Source organism: Sabethes cyaneus, chromosome 2 (assembly GCF_943734655.1).
Source record: "Sabethes cyaneus chromosome 2, idSabCyanKW18_F2, whole genome shotgun sequence".
NCBI lineage: Eukaryota > Metazoa > Arthropoda > Insecta > Diptera > Culicidae > Sabethes > Sabethes cyaneus.
This window is the reverse complement of record NC_071354.1, coordinates 224,618,838-224,638,066: the sequence shown is the minus strand read 5'-3', so window position 1 is coordinate 224,638,066 and position 19,229 is coordinate 224,618,838. Positions and strand designations below refer to the sequence as shown.

Below are 19,229 nucleotides of genomic sequence, written 5' to 3'. Positions count from 1 at the left end.
ACTACATCCATAGTTCCTCGGAAGACGCATGGCAGAAGCAATCCAGCGCTAGTGATTCGGAGTGGCCTCGCCCACAACTCTTGCCGATGAAGCTCTATAGCGTAGTAACGGACGAAGAAAGCTACGTCAACGCTGATTTTGAACAGCTTCATTCAGTAGCAGACATTCTCATGCATATGAAAGTATTGAAGTTCGATAAGAAATATCCGGTTTTGGAGATTGGAAATCTGCGACTGGAAAAGCGACATTTTCGTTACGATTGGCACCTTAAACCAGAAAAATCACGTAAACGAATGTTAACACGATTGTTGCTGCCGATAGCGAAAGTCTCAGTATCTCGAATTCGGTCAATCGACACATAGCTGAATGTTTCTATTGTACTTTATACTAACTGAACTTGAACTGAATTAAAAATCTAATCAATTTATACGCCCTCTTGTTTGGCCGAATTTTTAAGGTAATATACTTTATTTCCATTTGTGTGAAACATGCAGATTCGGGGAGAAATCGTACAGCTGATGAATAATAGAGCCACTGGAAAGAACCAACTCCCAACAGAACACTACAAAAATGGCTTTATGGCGACCCGTGCTACTACGGATCAAATTTTCACTCTCCGGCATATCCTCCATAAATGTCGGGAAAATAACGTGCCCACGCATTATATTTTTGTAGATTCCAGAGCAGCATACGATACAGTCGAGCGCGAACAGCTTCGATAGACAGAATATGCACGAGAATGGTATTATGAAAAAACTGACACGTGACTGATCAAAGCTACCCTGGAGTGAGTAATATACTACGTAGAGTTGCCAGACTTTACCGAGGAAAAATATGTAGTTTTTTGCCGAAAAAAGGTTGCAATTTCATTTTAATATCAATAAAGAAGCGAAATTTATATAAATTTTGAATGAAACGTGAATTGGTTTAAAGAAAAATTTAGTCAACATTTGTGCTTCATTTGTGGGTTTGGTAGTATTGTTTGTTCATTTAGTTGAAAAGTAAAAATTAATTTCAATGTGAGCTGCCTGTTTTCTAATATACACTGAAGTCGCTTTTACGCGGTTTGTTTTTTACGTGACTATTTTTACGCGAATTTCGGAATTTGCACGGTTTTTTACGCAAATTTCCGAATTTACGCGGTTTTTTCACGCGATTTTCGGAATTCATGCGGATGTGCTCAAAACGTCTATTTTTTCGCGTAGTGTTGAAATCCACAAAGTTTTTTTTACGCGAAATTTTGGTTTTTTAACGTGAATTTTGGAATTTACGCGGTTTTAATTTACGCGGGACGTATCCTTCGTTGAATGGATGAACTCATTTCGTCTAAAATCTATTTCGTCTAAATGTGTGATCACTCTTTATCACATTTGTTCTGTAAACAGGTATTGTCCTTGACTGTATATTTGAGATTTGACTTGCATGCTTATTCTCGACTTTCGTTGCTGATCTTTCATCATTCGCTTCTATATTCGCTTTCATCATTCATCTATATTGTTCCGTCTTTCATCTTTTATTTACTTTCGTGTGATTTTCGCTTCGGTGATGATTCGGTCAGTCGTTTTTTTTTTCATCTGCCTTCCTGGCATCTCTACTTATTTGTCTTGTCTTTTTGTCTGTTTCCAGCGATTTGTTATTATTTAATATTGTCTTTTAAGGCATTTTTGGTTGCTCTTGACTGCGTCTTTTTGTCTTCATTTGTAACATGTTTTGGCACTTCCTGTCGTTATTTTGCTGTGGTTTAATCATCTTTTCATTGCCTTTTTTGACATTTTTTCTTAATTGTTTGGCGTTTTTCAACATCTTTTCATCGTATTTTTGCCTATTGGTCATCACTTTTTCGTCATTTGTTCGCCACCTCTTCGCCATCTTTCGGTCGTCTATTTACTAACTTTTCTTTATCTTTGTGTTGTGTTTTCGACGCGTTTTCGCCGTCTTTTTGTTGTCTTTTCATAGTCATTTTGCCCCCGTTTTTTCCTGTTTTTTCATCTGCTTTTTTCATCTGCTTTTTATTGTCTTTTCGTCGTTTTTTGGTCGTCTGTCACTTACAGTCATTTCGTTGTTTTGTACTATCTTTTTTGGCATTTTTTTGCTACTCTGGCGTTTTTTGGCGTCCGTTCATCGTCTTTTTGTCGTCTCTTGTTCTTTTTCATCGTTGTTTCGCCGCTGCTTCGTTCGTTGTCTTATTATTGTATTTTCGAAACCTTTTTCCGTCTCTTTATCGTAACTTTGCTGTCTTCTTATTGTATATGTCGTGTTTTTGTCATTTCTCTGCTTCTTCGTTCGTTGTCTTATTGTAGCATTTTCGAAACCTTTTTCCGTCTTTTTATCATTACTTTGTTGTCTTACATCACATTTTCGTCGTCTGTTCGTCGGTTTTTGACTCCGTTGTTGTATTTTTCGTCGCTTTTTTCAACGGCTTTTTACCGTTGTTGTAGTCTTATTTGTTCCTGTTTTGACAGTCTCATTTTAACATAGTCATTTTATCGATTTATTTTCGTTTTTTCTTGTGTTTCCATTACCTTTTGACACTTTTCTCGTCATCCTATTTGTTGTCAGAACCACTAAAATTGCCACAAAAGACGATCTTTAAGATTGCCCTAGTAGCCTTTTAACCCAATGCAATGCCCTTCTGGCATATAAAAAGACAACCAAAATGTTGTTTTCTTTACTGTCGTTTCATCGTTCTTTTGCCGTCTTTCTAGCCTATCTTCGTCGTCTTTTTTACATAGTCGTCTTTTTGACGCTTTTTAAACGATTTTTTTGTCGTGTCTGTTTTTGTTGATTTTTTTGACGGCTTTTTGCCATATTGGTCGCTGTTTTAGCGTATTTTCGTCGTATTCATCATATTTTCATGTTCATTTTCATCCGTCCGTCGTTGTTTGTCCTCCGTTTTTGGCATTTTTCGTTAATTTTTTTGGCATTTTGTCGTTATTATTGTTGTAATGTGTTACTTTTGCTATGACTGAAAGACTCGTTATTAAAGAAAATTAATTAACGGGTGGCAACTAAAATTTTGGATTTTTTTCGCGGCCCTTATGCTCAACAACAAACGAGCTCAGAGTAAAATGAGAGTATGTATGTGTTAGCTCTCTCTCTCCTCTTTCTGTTAATATTTTTTGTTTTGTTTCTGCTTGCCTAGTTTTGCTAAAAATGGCATCGAAACAAGAAGCATTTCGGGAGCGCGTTGTACACTTCTACAAACCACAACAGAAATCTCGGTAAAAAGTATACGGTACAACATTTAAAAAGCAAATATGTTGCGGCTTCGACTGTTTACCATGTCCTAAGATGCCCAAAAACTATTCGCAAGCAAGGTATTGGAAGACCAGCCAAAATTATGGACGCAGAAGGACATCGATCTCTTTCTCGTTTTCTTCAACAACAAGCCCTCTGGTTTGGCTATCAATTAAGATGCACCAGATGAATGTTTGAACATAATTTTGATCCCGTTTCTATAAAAACATCATGCAGATGGACAATACGTGTTTCGGCCGGATAGAGCATCATCGCCTTACGCCAAAAAAACACAATCGTTCCTGAATACCCATTCGACCCCTTTTTACCCAAGAACCACGACCCGAATAATCTGTGTCAGTGCACCCAATCGAAGATTTCTTCAGGATTTTGAGTTCCTTGGTGTACAAAAATAACTGGAGAACCACGAATTGCAAACAGTTGATTGGTAGAATCAAGAGATGTATTCGCAAAGATGACATGAAGGCCGTACAACGCTCCTGTTTCGACGTCAAACGAAAGCTTCGCCGAACAGCCGATTACGGACCGTTTTCAAATATGCGCTAATTTTTTTTCAACAATGGATAATGTATCTTTAATTTCGGTAAATCAGATCTTCTTCATGTATCTTTGTTTTTTTTGACAGCTTGAGAAAAAATTCCAAAATTTTAGTTGCCACCCGTTAATGTGTTACTTTTGTCATCGTTTCGTCGTTTTGTTTTTGCTGTTTTTTAACTAAGTATTTTTACTGCTTTTTATTGTCTTTTCGTCGTTCTTTGGTCGTCTGTTTCTGTCGTATATTCGGCATCTTTCAGTCGGCTTGTTTGCGTGTTATGTCGCCTTTTTAAAACTTTTTAATTGTTTTTCGTCCCTGCTTTACCTTATATTTTTATCTTCCTCGCCTGTTCTACATCTATTTATAGTCATGTCATTGTTTTGCACTATCTTTTTTGGCATTTTTTTGCTACACTGGCGTTTGTTTGGCGTCCGTTCATCGTCGTTTTGTCGTCTCTTGTTTTTTTTTCGTCGTCGTTTCGCCGCTTCTTCGTTCGTAGTCTTATTGTTGTATTTTCGAAATCTTTTTCCGTCTCTTTATCATAACTTTGTTGTCTTCTTATTGTATCTGTGGTCTTTTTGTCATTTCTCTGCGATATTTCTGTCACCTTTTCATGATCTTTTTGTTATCGTTTCAACGTATTTTCGAACGTTTTTAGAAATGCTTTTTTGTTGCTTTTGGCACTTTTGTCCCATTTTCGTTGAATTTTGCCATTTTCATCGTCTTTTTTGCTTTGATTTGTCATTTTTAAACGTGTTTTTGTCGTGTTTTTGTTTTCTTTATTGCATTTAGTCATATCTTTTTTCGCTGTTTTGTTTTTTTTCGTCATCTCATGGTTGTCTTTTCGTCATCTTTTTGTCATCTGTCTGCGTATTTTTGTTCTCGTGTTGTACCGTTTTTTTCGAGCTTTTGTTACTTTTTTGACGTCGTTCGTGTCCCTTTCTTCCTTTTTTGTTATCTTTTCATGGCCTTTTGTTCGCGTTTCGTCATTTTTTGTCTCTTCGGACGTTTTTTGTCAATTTTTCGTCATCCTGTTTGTTGTCAAGACAACAAAATTGTTACTTTTGTACAATCTGTGTCATCATCGTTTTTAGCTTGTTTCGTCACCCTTTTGGCGTTTTTCAGACATGTTTTTGTCATGTTTTCGTTCTTTTTGTCGCTGTTTTGACGTTTTGGCATGGCATTTTCATGTTGTTTTCGTCGTGTTTTTGTCGTTTTTCGTTGTTTTTATGTCAATTTTTCATCATACTTTCGCTATCCTCTCATCACTTTTTCATTTTGTCATCGCATTTTCGTCGCCGTCTTTCCGTCTCCTTATTATTATTATTATTATTATCGGAGCATAACCTACGAATGGCCGAAACACAAATGGCCGAATCACGAATGGCCGAAACACAAATGGCCGAAATAACAAATGACATAATATACCTAATGACCGAACCACGAATGGCCGAATCAAAAAAGGCCGAAACACGAATGGCCGAAACACGAATGGCCGAAATTCATATTTGGCCGAAAATATTAACGGCCTTCAACCTGCACAAACGTTGGGTACACGCTGTCCTTACTCGCTGCCGCTCGTTCGGAATTAACTAAGGGATAATCCCTACTAGTCAGTAAACCTAGGAAAATGCAAGCACCTAAATAGTAGTGGTTTCTGCGGGGGAGGCTGCCCCCCGCAGTGGCCGACGTTTCCGACGGCGGGTCACCGGCGCACACTCGCGACTTGTGGCCGTCTCGCCCTGAATCATTTAGGAAACATTTGCTACTGATACGGTAAATAGGTCTCGCATTTGCGCTTAGGGAAAGAAGGAACTTTCGATCATCTGTACCCTATAGTAAATAGTTGTGTTGCTTATTTTGTTTTTTGTTTGATTAAAGTTAGTCGTGATTCGGCTTTTCGTGACTCGGCCTTTCATGATTCGGTCTTCTGTGACTGTTGTTGAAATTCGGCTATTTGTGTTTCGGCCATTTGTGTTTCGGACACTCGGTACCGGTCCTTTTCGGAAGACTCAAATGTTCAACAGTTTTCGATTATCGCGTAAAAAGAGCCAAACTAATTAATGCAAATAGAACAAGAATACCAGCTACTTGGTTATAAAAAACAACAATATTCAGGAATAGGTATATCATGCTATCAGCAAGTTTCTGTTAACATCATCGTAGCAGTAACGTAAATCATCCCTTCTTAATTCACTACTCTTATAAAGTAAGCTTTCTTTGCTAGTCTGTTCATTTCTTTTTCTCTGAAGAATTCTATAAGAAACTTTCATTATTATTTCCGTCAAGTTTATGAAAATCCGTAGATATGAGAACTTGATCCGTAGGTCCTTAGGAAACTCCTAAATGCGTTGAACTACGGATAAATCCGTAAATCTGACATCACTGAATTGCTACGTGCGTGTTCCGAGGGCACTCTCCAGTCCTCTCTAATTGCGCAGACGGTTACGACAAGGGGATGGACTGTCCTGTATGTTATTTAACGTCGCTAGTGAAGGTGTGATCCGGCGAGCGGGCATCGATCCTCGGCAACAGTAGCCAAAACTCCTAGCCTTCGCAGACTTGATCTAGACATTTTTACTACCCAAGTACCAATTTGAGTTATGTTGCACGCGTATAATGGTATTTATGACCAGTTCTATCACAGAAAACTATCATAAAAGAGTCCAATAAAACCTTCATTGTGCTTGGGTAGAAAGTTAGGAGCGGCAGAGGTAATCTGCACCAGACCAAAAACGGAGGCTAGGAGGATTTGGGCTACAAAAAAAATGCGTCAAAAACCATATATAGTAGGAAGAGGTTCCAGAGAAAGTAACGTTTGCCTCCCACGCAAAGTGACTATTGACGGCGATGAACTGGAAGTGGTTGATGAGTTCATATATTTGTGATTTCTGGTCACCGTCAAATAATACGAATAAGAAGACCGGTAGTCTCTACGGACATGAGACAGTAACTTTGTTTACGGAAGACATACATGCGCTTGCCGTATTTGAACGAAAGATGTTGCGGACTATTTTGGCGGAGTACAAACGGAAAGCGGAGAGTGGCGCAGGCGTAAGAATCACGCGCTACAGACATTGCTAGGAAAGATTCCCATCGTCCACCTGGCGAAGGTTGGGAGACTACGATGGGCTGGCCACGTCGCAAGATGCTGGAGGACTGTGCAGGGAAATCCGTTTTCTTCAAGAACTCCACCGACCCCAGGAATAGATGGGCCCAAAGTCTTAGATGGCTCGACTAGGTTAAAGCCAATATGCGCATGTCGAGACGCTGAACGAATTGGCGACGAGTAGCCCAAGACCGAGTACAGTACAGTACAGTGTGGGCAGTGAATCTAGTCTGACCGTCAAAGACCTTTTGGACTTCGACATTGGTCGATTCTAAGTTTCCAATGTCCAAGTGGCAAAGCTAATGGACTGCAAAATGCGTTTATCGAGGTCATCCATGGAAGGATGATTAAAAGGCCGTGGACAGTGCCTCAATCACTCCGTACCTCCACAACGATTTGTCATGTGATGAGCCTAACTAACTGAGAAACCAGAAAATTGAGAAAATTGATTTGCCAACTGCAAGATCGAATCCATAAAAAGACCTTAATTGGTGTAAATTATTTACGGCAACCTACTACAAAAACTTTGAATATTTGAGCGCAAAAAATTCTAATTCTAATTTTCTACTAAACAAAAACCACCATAGATAACATTGAATCAGTCATACGAATCTGCACCTCTTTTCGACCGTGATGATTAATGGGATCTTTAACCCGCACAAATTTTTCCAACCGTTTACGCTTTAAACTGAATCAAAAAATGCCCAATGCATCATGAATATCAAAAAGAAATAAAAACGGATAATCGACCTGAACTAGCGCTTCGCTTTTTTTTGTCAAGCCACCCTAAGCACCCACTCCCGTCCCGTCATTTCCCATTATGGACTTCAGTTCAGGCAGCAGCAATAGCAGCAGCAGCAAGAAGACGGCGCGCCGTCCCACGCGCTCGTAAATTCATCAGTGAATCGTTTTTACAGCACAAAATGACGTTTTTAGCACGACAGTGCCTGTTCGAGAAAATATAGGAAAAAACCGGAGCAAACGATTAAGCCGCTTCCATCCGGGTGGGTGGGCGCGCGCGGTAGGACGGAGGAATAGCTCACCACCATCCCGGGGAAAGGAACCCGTTACTGTTGTACGCGAGCACCTAATTCGCGTTTTTCGTCATTTTTACCATTTCTGCCTGTCTGCCTGCGAGCTGCGAGGCTTTGAGGCTTGCTTCAATTTGGAAACCGTTGCGTTGTTGAGTTCCGCGGGAATAGGCCGGGCAGGCAGGTGGTGGCGGAAGCAATGTAATCCTTGTTGAGCTGTCGCGGAATCACGTACGGCACACGTTAGGCGCTTAAATTAATCCAATTCGGCGAAAAAGAACTTTCCGCTTAGTCGCTTGATGGGATACCTTTTCCGACGACGACGGTAGACGACGAATGGAAAATCTGTCAAGATTTCCGCCAGTTAAAGTACGATGAAAATCGGATTTGAAGTTTATTGGTTTGCACGAAGTTGATATGATTCTTTTTGAGGCATAACCAAAAATCAAAAGTAAGCAACAAAGCAGAAACTAACTTGTTTAAAATTAGACTCTTTTTTACAGTACGGTCAGATGCAAGTGGCTAAATTTAAAACAATCGACAATTTGTTAATTACGGTCATGGTCTATTTGTGGGATAAACAAAAAGTACAATAATCGAAGCCGCGTGGATAGTTTGGAGATTTGGCGGATAACTAATAGGTAATAGTGTTCAAATGGACTTACCTAGACCTTCGCGTCGTGGGGTCCTTCATCACCATGACTTCTGTGATTTCTCCGAATTTACTAAAATAATCCCTAAGGCTTTCTGCAAAGAAAATGAAACGAAACGAGAGAAAAATAATTAGAGCTTTGCCTCAAAACAGCAGAACAACAGCAAGCTTATTATATCTGAGTTTAAAACGTCAACGTCAACATTCCTCGATATCGGTGGACCCAATCTCGAACCACTTCATTCAACGAGCCTGGGAGGCTGATTTTTATGGAAATTTTTCCCCCATCCTTGAGTGAACCACTTGTGCACTCTGAAGGACAGAAACAAAAGCAGCAGCCATGGTCGCTTTGCTCCCGCTGTCCTCTTTCCTTGCTGGCTGGCGCGAAGGGTGGGGGCAATCGAACCCTTTTTAAGTGAAGGGATATTTGCACACTAGCAAAAGATCGTTACCGCGTCTCGCCCCGCAGCCTCCACGGACACTGGCGGCGGGCGGGTCGGGTCACAAAGCTAATCCTTTCTGCCACTTGCATTCCTTACTTTTCACAGGGGTTTAAGCTGGAAAAATGTTATCGATATACTTAGGCTACTGCTGGCTGCTGCTCCTACTTCTGATGACGGCCAAAACATTTACCCAGTTATGGCTAGTCATTGAAGTTACGGAATGCGATTACCTCGTCGTCGACGTTGTCGTCTCTTTCGCTGTCTCGCCGTAGGTTTAAACCTCGGTGCTCACTCGGGATCATCACTTCGGTCGGAGTCATCCTGCTAATCTGGAGGACCAACCGAGCGACCGACCGGTCGCTCTGTGGTAAAAGCAAAGTTACGTTATCACTTTGGTCGTTTTTGTATAATCAAGCTATTTTGCTAGTTTCTGTTCAGCTGGCTGGCTGGCCGGCCGGTAGAGGAATGCGGTATAGATGGCGAGAAAATTTAACAAGCAGAGAGGTACGTACGTAGGGAGGGAGTAGCATAGTAGCAGCAGTGAGTGAAAATTGAAACATGTCCTCAGTTGCGGCGCTATCGCTGGGTCCTTGCCAACAGGCCAGGCCGACCAACGACGACGACGACGAAAGCGAACTGGGACCTATCACCTACGATGGCTTCCCCTTTTGCTTTAAATCCCCTGAAATCAATATTCACCTTTCATAACGAGAGTCGAATGGAATTTCATTTTATGGGCTTTGATGAAGAAGGTAGGGAATTTGATCAGATTAGAAAAAAAATATGCATGAATGTTTATTTATGGACGTGTTTATAGAACGGACGTTTTAAAATTAGGGAAAACATGTATGGTGGAATAAACTGTGATCAAAAGCAGCTTAACTTGATGCCTAAATCTTTCGATTTGGAACCAGGTTCGAAATGAAACATAAAAATAACAATGATTTCAAATTATTATTAATTACCGAAGTTTCTGATAAAGCGACGCTTTTTTGCCCTTCATGAAACTTTCTCTCGAGTTAGAAGATTACAAAATATGCCTGGCCGGAAGGCTCAAGTCATTGCTTTGACAGTTTTAGTAGCTCTTCTTAGTTTTCAAAAATTTGTTATTTTACTAGATTATCATAGACCAGTAGTATTTATGCCGAAGTAGATTAATGATGTGATAAGTGATCCAAGTCTGATCGTCAAGAACCTGCTAGACTTTAAGATTGGTCAAATCGTTGGATCGCCATCGCGATGGCAATGTCCAGTCACTAACAATACTGAAGTACACGCAAGTGAAATTAACTTTAATATGTAGGATGGACCACGGCAGACTCAGTCATTTTGACGTAGGACTAGGTCTTACCACGGGGTGTCACAACATAATATGAAAGATTTTGAACACTAATAGCTCTGCCAACTATGAATGGATTTTCGGGGTTTAGATACCGATACTCTCATAGCAAATGTTATAATTATGTGGTTTCTATAATAATTTTCTTTTTCAATTACGAAGGAGTAAAAATTAACAAAAAGTTTCAAGGTCATATATCCCTACACATTTTCTTTGTGATCGGCTTGCCGCACATGCAGGGACGACAGGTAAACACACCATCTGTTCACTGTGATTTTAATATCTGTGCTTGGAAAGTACGCCAGAAAATGTGATACAATCCTCTCGTCCTAACAAAATTTCTTAGGACCTCCACTCGAAAGAGGCAAATCTTCGTTGCATCACTTGAATGCAACTGAAATTAAATAACAAAGAAAGCTTTCCAATTAAATTCTACCATGTAAGTATATTTATTCATGACAGATACGTATTTCGCCCACGACTCGCAGGCTTGATCAGTGTCTGTTTTCGAATTGAAAAGTTTTCATTGTAATTAAATTTCAGGTTTCGTATTCTACTAAGACGCTCCAAAAACTTCAGTCAACTTGAATGTATACATTTATGCACTTGTGCGTAACTATGTGGCTCTCACGGTTGCTCTCGGAACTTACGAAACAACCCGCGTCTGTTCTTGCACTTTGCTCGAACCTGGAGAGTTCGGTGGGATACTTTTTCGTATGATTTCTACTTCGCAAAATGAAGAAAACGCATCGTGGAATACGCACATTACTGATGGAAAGATTTCTATGGGTGAAACCATAAACTAGTCTTCTCCAACCTTTTGCCAACAAAACAAAATAATAGTTTTGATCCGTTTCAGTTACCAATTTTGCAAGCTACATGCTGAAAATGGGTTAAAACGGGAACCAATTCGCTCAGTAAAATTGGTTGCTATTTATGTCCCATAACAGTAGAATGTGTCATATAGATATACCCTAATGGGACCTGGAGGTAAGCCGAGTGACGAAATTCAGTGAGCGGAACTGATCTCTTCCTAATTAGGACGTCAAAAGTTCAACCTACTATCGTTCTCAAAAGGATCCTCAACCATAATTGGTGCCGGAAGATTCTCACAAAGCAAAGCAAAGCCTTGGAGCTACATTCCCTATTCTATTTTATTCTATTTTATTTTATAGCTACCTTCTATTTTTTTTATTCGACAGACATTTAGCAGTCAACTACAGTACAGGACAATTGCAGGGTAAGTGCTACGATCCTATTGACTCAAACAGTCTCTCCCAGTCCAGATTCCAGTATACGACGACTCTCAAGTAGCAATTTAAGTTTCATTGCGTTTTACTGGTAATTTTCATGACCAATTTAATAAAACCGCCAATAAAACTATGAGGTCCACTAAAACTTTCTGATGTCCGCCATAAAACCGTCCTCCGACCAAGTGGCCCGTTCTTTAGAAAGTTTTTATAACGTCTTTTAGAACCAGGTTATAAGCTTAAGTAGTTTTATCTAGCTCTGCTGAAATCAACAATAAAGTCGTATAATCGCTGCTTGACAGCCACCATCACAATTTATTGAAACTTTTCGTTTTGTTCTATTTGGTTGGTTTTATTTGGTTTTGGTAAATAGCTAAATCAGTCAGCTAGGTTTGTTAACTTGAAAATATATATCTGCCAGCAGAAAGGATAAAGTTATACTGTTAAATCATCTCGATCGATTTAGTTTATAGCGACCATAACAAAAATTCCGATAGTAGGAATCATTAATTTTCAGCCCTTTCCGTAGTTATGCAGCATATGCGCATTAAATTTCATTGTGAATATTGGTATAATAGGTCAACGCGCGTTCAACGTTTTTTAATTTTTGAAAACTACTTGCTTTAACAAAATAAATATATTTGATTTGTCAATCTGAATTGCTGTCAAAATCATTCTGGTTGCTTCCTGTCACATTTTCCTTGGAACTTTTTATCATCGTACTGCATTATCGGTTGGTCAGGAGGATACCTGTAGTGGTCGTGGAACTCACAGACACTATCCGCGTCTATTCTTGAGCTCCGGTCGAATCCGAAGGGAGATATTTCGTCGTAGGATAATTTTGTGATCGTGGCAATCCAAAATAGTTGCAAGAGTAGCAGTGAGGAAATTGCGGACATTTTGCTAGGAAAACAATAATCCAATAAGAGGTAATTCCCTACGTAGGAAACTGTGAGTCCCGTCTTTAGACGTAGGACTGCGTCTTACCGCAGGATGCATTCCATAATTAAGATTCTAGTTACCGTCATGAAAATAGGAAAGATTTTGAACGCCAATAACTGCCAATTATGAATGCCGATCGCTCATAATAGATGTGGCAATTATGTGGTTTCTATTATAATTTTCTTTTTCAATCACGAATTAGCGCGAATTATCGAAAAGTTTCAAAGTCAGATATCCCCATACATTTTTTTCACAGGCAGGAAACGAGTTACCATTTGTTTGATATGATTTAGATTAGTTTGTTTTTGGAAAAAAACAAGTGATAAAACCCCTACGTCCCAACCGGTCGAAATGCTTTACGACGTTCAGATTTATACTAATTTGATATCTGTGCTTGGGAAGTATGTCTGAAAAAGTGATTAAGTCCACTCGTCCTAACAAAAGGACTGCTATAATCCTAGACCAACTGGAGGTTTGTGTTAGGGAAGGCGCCCTAATCTCCTCATCCCAACAAGATTTCTTAGGACCGCGATAAACCTAGTCCAATTTGATGTCCTGTAAGTGAACAGTTATAAAAAAATAAGCTACCAACCCTATCTTTCGCCAGATTGAATCCGCATACTGCAAGAATTTATTCAAAACTGACGTCTTATATAAAAACCCGATTTAATCCACCTAGTGGTGAAAGGAACCTTTGTTATACGGTCTTACTTGCTATTTGAGATAGAAATCGACACGTTTTCGGAAAATAATTCATCTATTGGTTGTAGTTGCGTAGTGCGTTGGTTTACATAATATTTTCGAAAATTGAATAAGTTTACAAAATTTGAACAAAATAGGAACACTTTTAAATTTTGATGAAAAAAGGATCATGAAATTGCTGAGTAAGGATAAGTAAGTTGTTATTAATCTGAGTAAGTGCAAATAAAAGTAAGTTGTAAGAGGAAATCTTGTCCTTTAGCATATACATTGTCTAGTAAAGGTCTAGTTTACAGGTTTTTGAACTATGCATAGTTTCCTGTAATGCCATTCTATTTGAATCACATCAATAGAGTTTTCTTGAATAATTTTCATCAATTTTTATTAACTCACGCTGTTGTATTTTATACAACACGTGTAGGTTTTTCAACGCCATATTGTTATAAAATTACAAATCGTTGTTTAACTAACGTATATTCTTCAACAAACTTATTGTGAGCAAAATATCATAATTATTCAATGCATTAATAATTTAAATCGTTGGGAAAATTTATGCAGCAAAACTATCAGCAAATGTAAAATGTTTAAAATGTATCCGTCTGCTGATAGTCGAGTAATTCGGAGTCAAAATTAGGGTATTCTTTATAATCAAAGTTCTACAGTTCCTAAACAAGCAAACATACAGGTATACTATTTTCAGAAAAGTTGTGTATTTTTACTATTTGTACAATTTTGTAGTTCATGAAAAAGTCATGCAACAATTACAAAAAGAGCAATAATAGAAAAACTGATTTTACAAATTCATATACAATAAATAAGATTTTTCTATCTTCGCTGCAGAGATAGAAGGTTACTGTCTTTAGAAAAATTTCTTGTAATAATATGCTCTATAACTTTGCAGAACACATCAATGTGTTATATTGACACTGAAGAAAAATTTTTTTTTTATTTCACTTTTAGGGGGATTAATAAAAATTTAAATTCCACCAGACGATAGAGCTTCCAATTTCAAGAAACTCTTCCAAAGGTTCGATAAACCTAAAACCAAGTTTTTCCAGTCAAAACTCTAGTGCACACGTTTTCTTTGGTTTGGGGCTATTGTGCGCGCGAGTAACTGTGTTACAAAAGTTGGCGCGAGTGTTCGAGGGTTAATATCTTTTGACCGGCAAAACCAATTCTTATGAAATTTTGCATATATATTCGTAGTCTCAAAACCTCTCGTTTGATATTAAAATAATTGAAATTAGGTAATTTATCTTGGTTAAAATCATTATAAATTATTGTAAATTTTGGTGTGGTGTATACGGTTGCTCATAACTTTCAAATTAAACGTCCAATCAAAAAACCATTCAATAGTGATCTATTAGGATATATTATCTTTCCAATGAGACTAATAGCGCATTAATCGGTTTGGCCACCTCTGAGAAACAGGCAATAATTATTACCTTGTCAAAACAGGTTTTTAATGCATAACTTTCAAACTACTTATTTGTTTTCAATTAAAAATTCCTGGACAATTTAGCTTTAATAAGGGCTTTCATTTGATACTAAGTCGTTGAAATCGGTCATGTAGTTTTGAAGAAACCCGTGTCACGTATTTTTCACATTTTTGCTTATAACTTTTAAACGAAACGTCTTGTTACGAAACAACTCAATAGTGATCTACTAGACAATAACACCTTTCAAACAAAAGCAATAGCGAACCATTCGGTTCAGCCATCTCTGAGAAACAGGCGATAGAAAAAATCATTACATACATACACACACACACAGACATTGCACAAATCGTCGAACCCTATCGATTGGTATATGTGACTTGGCCCTCCGGGCCTCGGATCAATTTCGTGTTTTTCGACCAATTTTTAAACCTTTGTTATAGTATAACAAAGGTAAAAAGAGGCAGAAGGTATATTCACGCATGTGCCGTGATGTAGAAATTTTAAAAATGCGAAAAAATTAGCGACTGTCAGATCCGAAAATAGCCCAAGCAACAATGTAAGTTTTATTGTACTCTTATGGCGGTCTTCATGACTAATTTTGGTCTGAAATACCATCATAAGAGTGTGATAACACACAAAATGTTATCAGGGAGGTTTTGGGTGTTCAATTTGTTGCAGGCTATACAATTAGTTGTATGCAATTGTTTACATACTTTCTATAGTATTGCTGTCAAGTGTCAACTGTCGTCAAATGATAAACAGAGTGCCAAAAAGAACTATTAATGTGCAAAGGAGGTTAGCTAATTTATTTATATAAGAGGCTTATGTCTATACCGAAAACCAGGTCTCTGACAGGACGCCATAAGAGGCTTATCGGTAACTAAAAACAGGTCGCTGACAGGACGTCATGCTATCGTAGCAATGGGTTGTATTCTCAGACACCTCACTGGTCGATTGCTAGACTGCTCGATTGGTCAACTGGTTGACTAGACTGCTCAACTGGACTGGTCGATTAGACTGCTCGATTTGATTGCTCGACTGGACTGCTTAACTGAACTGCTCGACTGAACTGTTCGATTCGACTGCTCGACTCAACTGCTTGATTGGACAGATCGACTTGACTGCTCGACTAAACAGCTCGATTTAAGTGCTCGAGTGGACTACTCGATTTAACTACTCGATTCGACTGTTTGACACATTTGCTTGATTTACTACTCGACCCGACTGCTCGACTTAACTGCACGATTGAACTGATCGACTTAATTGCACGATTGAACTGCTCGAGTGGACTGTTCGATTCGACTGCTCGACTGGGCTGCTTGACTGGACAGCTTGATTCATCTGCTCAACTAAACTGTTTGTCTTAACTGTTCGATTCGACGCTCGACTCAACTGCTCGACTCCACTACTCGACTCAACTGCTTGACTCGACTCGACTGCTCGACACAACTGCATGACTGGACTACTCGACTCAACTGCTCGATTGGACTACTCGACTCAACTGCTCGATTCAATTGCTTAACTGGACTGATCGATTTAACTGCTCGACTTGACTGCTCGATAAAACTGCTCGACTCGACTGCTTGATTCAGCTGCTTGACTCAACTACTCGACTAAAGTGTTTAACCCAACTGCTTGATTCGATTGCTTTACAGCCAGCCAGAGAGATTGCAAACAGCCAAAGTTAGATGATTTCGAAGTCAAATTTTTTTCACTCGGTTCTGTCTGACTTAACACCGACCGATATGAATCGGTTCGCGGCAGACAATGGACATAAAAGACCCTTTTTACCCACACTGTGCTGATACTATAACAGTGCCGAAGTCAGCAAAATTTTGCCGAGATTTGGACAGCCGAGCGTTCGGTAAATTTTTTTATGATGCCTAAGGTTAGTAAATATCCGTAAACGTCGATTTGCAAAACTGAAATTTTCACCGAACGCTTGGCTGTCCAAATCTCGGCAAATTTTGCTGAGTTTTTTAAGTGTGTAGAATGAATCGCTCTTTGTCTATGATCCTCGAACGTTTTGGTAATATAAGCGCATAGAGTTATTCCATAATACTGCTTAAAGTGCGTTCTCTGGACGAAGACACCCGATCTGGAGATAGGTTATCTTCTAGCAGTGTGTAGATTATTGTTGGATAGAACATGTGATGTGTATCAGCAATGCTAGATGGATAGAAGAATTCCATATGGGGAGGTACAGTTCTAACAACTTACGAAGTGGATGACTTTGTACCTGTAATAGGAGTGGCTCAATGACCATGTTCCTCCCGATGATGTTTTGCGGTTTCAGATACTGTTCTGAGACCTGCTCCCAGTAAATTGTAAACTATAGACAAGAATTTCAAGTTTCACTGAGATAATAACTTCTCCATGGCTGTGCTGTGAAACTGGGCAGTTCACCGATTTTTTTTATCCTAAATGCAAGCATTGTATCTGGTCGCCATATGATTTCAACAAGACGGCGCTACTTGCCGTACATCAAGCGTAATACTGAACCATTTGAGGGGCGATTTTGAGGAACTATGCTTTTCTTGTTTTAGATCACTAAATCACTGAATAAATCTCAGCTCCAGTGTCCAATCTAGAACGTGAGATTGGGCACCTTAAAACTATTTTTTGTGATGTTACGTGTAAGTTTATCGTCTGTCCGGATGACCCGGCAGCGATTGAGGCCTTGTCAGACAAGATTTGCAGTCATGGGTGAGCTGTTTTCGAAATAGTTGTGGAAATAATTGGACCTTTCGCGTGTACACGTGAGTCGTTGCCAACATTGGCGTGAAGTGTTCTTCAACTAGTAAATAGAAGACGTATGAGTTAAAGCGGAAATTTTATACACTGCACTCCTTGCTAATTTTATGTACTTAATTTTAGAATGCAAAATGTTTAAATTTCTTTCTTCTAATTAGTTAACGCTTAATCGATCAGGACCACAATTGCGCCTTGATTTTCACGATATTATTATTTCTTAAAATGAGTAATATGGGTTGGTACTTATACTTAATATACCTTAGGTGATGCTTCGAAACTCAATATGTAATTAGAAGTTGTGAAATAAACAAGAATCATCCTCAAAAGCTCTCCTCCAGTAGTCGGTGCTAACGCAAATCGTTCGAAGCACGATGCACTCTAAACAATTACGGCTAACATCGTCGCAAACTTGCATCACTCTAACAACATGAAAACGAGATCTTTGAGATTACTTTTCCCAGAGGAAGTACTCACTGCCGGAAAGCAATCGTTACAACGTAATAATACAACCTAACCTCAAGGTCTCCCCAGTTCCCACCCATATCGAGGGGTTGCGTTCATCCACTCGACACTAAAAACTGCAATTAATTACCGCTTGGAGAAGAAAATCGGTATTGTCTGCACTTTTCATCCGGTAACCATGCCTTACATGGCTGAATGCTGTGCGTTACAGCAAATGCACGAAGGGGTAAGCGACCTGAAACCCCCTTTGCTTGCTCCCCACTTGCTTCTCAGTAGTGTCTTGAACGCACCAACTCGAAACTTGTAAACTTTTCCTGTGTACGGACACGTGCCGCTCGTTTCCCTTTCCCTCAGTGCAGTGCCGACCCCACTGCTTCTGGAATGCCCGGCTGGTCCCGGCGGGACGACGTAAGAGTAAAGATTGAGATTACTTCGCACTGCAAACTTCATGGACAACAAACACTCCGAGCCGACCGGTCGTCGTCGTCGTCGTCGTAAATGGTTTAGTGTAGGAAAGTATTTAGAATTTAATATTTAGGTGGTGATAAATCTTTGGATGGTGTTTTGAGAATGTTATTCCTTTTAGGTTTACATGTATACATACTGGGAGAGAGTTTCGAGAAATGGTTTGCTTTTGAAGCTGGCTGGAAGTCGTCTGAAAGCATGTACTGAATTTAATTTGCGGATCCGCCACCGGCCGCAGGCCGGACTAGCAAGGACGAATAAGTTTCCAACTCAATATGATGTGTTGCGGAGGGAAATCGATTTGTGTTTATTAAATGAGATCTTTTTTTTTTCAAATGAATCAGATTGAGCTGTGAAATCTCGGCCCGTTACGTAGCGCGGGAAATCCATCGGCTGAAAATTAATCGGCCTGGACATGGTGCTATCATTTAGAAAGTAAAGATGCCATCAATTAGACCCGAATGGAACGATTATTCTCTCTTTTACTCTCATTCCACTTGACAAACGCCTCCAGACAACAACGTCTTTATTGTTGCTGTAACCGCAAGATCCTGTTACTCCGTTTGATATACGAACGGAACGGAACGGAACGGAACGGTGGCAAGTAGAGCAAAGTTCCGGCGTATGCGTATACGGCAGTCGCGTTCGGACGATGGAGACACAGCAAATATCCACCGCCTACAATGCCACCCCAAATCCGGAGATTTATCGCTCCGAGCCTGACACAGTGACAGGAGGATATTTATCCCTTCTGCTGTGTGGACCGGCCGGCTAGCGAGAGGTATTGGTTGAATGGGCCTTCGAGCAAATTGCTTTCTCTCAGGTGATTGCTGTAATCGATGACGGATTAG

The 19,229-nt window shown here is 39.5% G+C and overlaps 1 protein-coding gene across 3 annotated transcripts in view; it reads right to left on the bottom strand.

Moving 5' to 3' along the window:
* The window catches only part of LOC128738022 (RNA-binding protein Musashi homolog Rbp6), a 1,503,411-nt gene that overhangs the window by 881,971 nt on the left and 602,211 nt on the right, over positions 1-19,229 (bottom strand). For all 3 annotated transcript variants that reach the window (XM_053832828.1, XM_053832829.1, XM_053832830.1), the window contains exon 3: positions 8,599-8,680. In XM_053832828.1, coding sequence (XP_053688803.1) covers positions 8,599-8,680 — 82 coding nt within the window. The remainder of the gene's footprint in view (positions 1-8,598; positions 8,681-19,229) is intronic.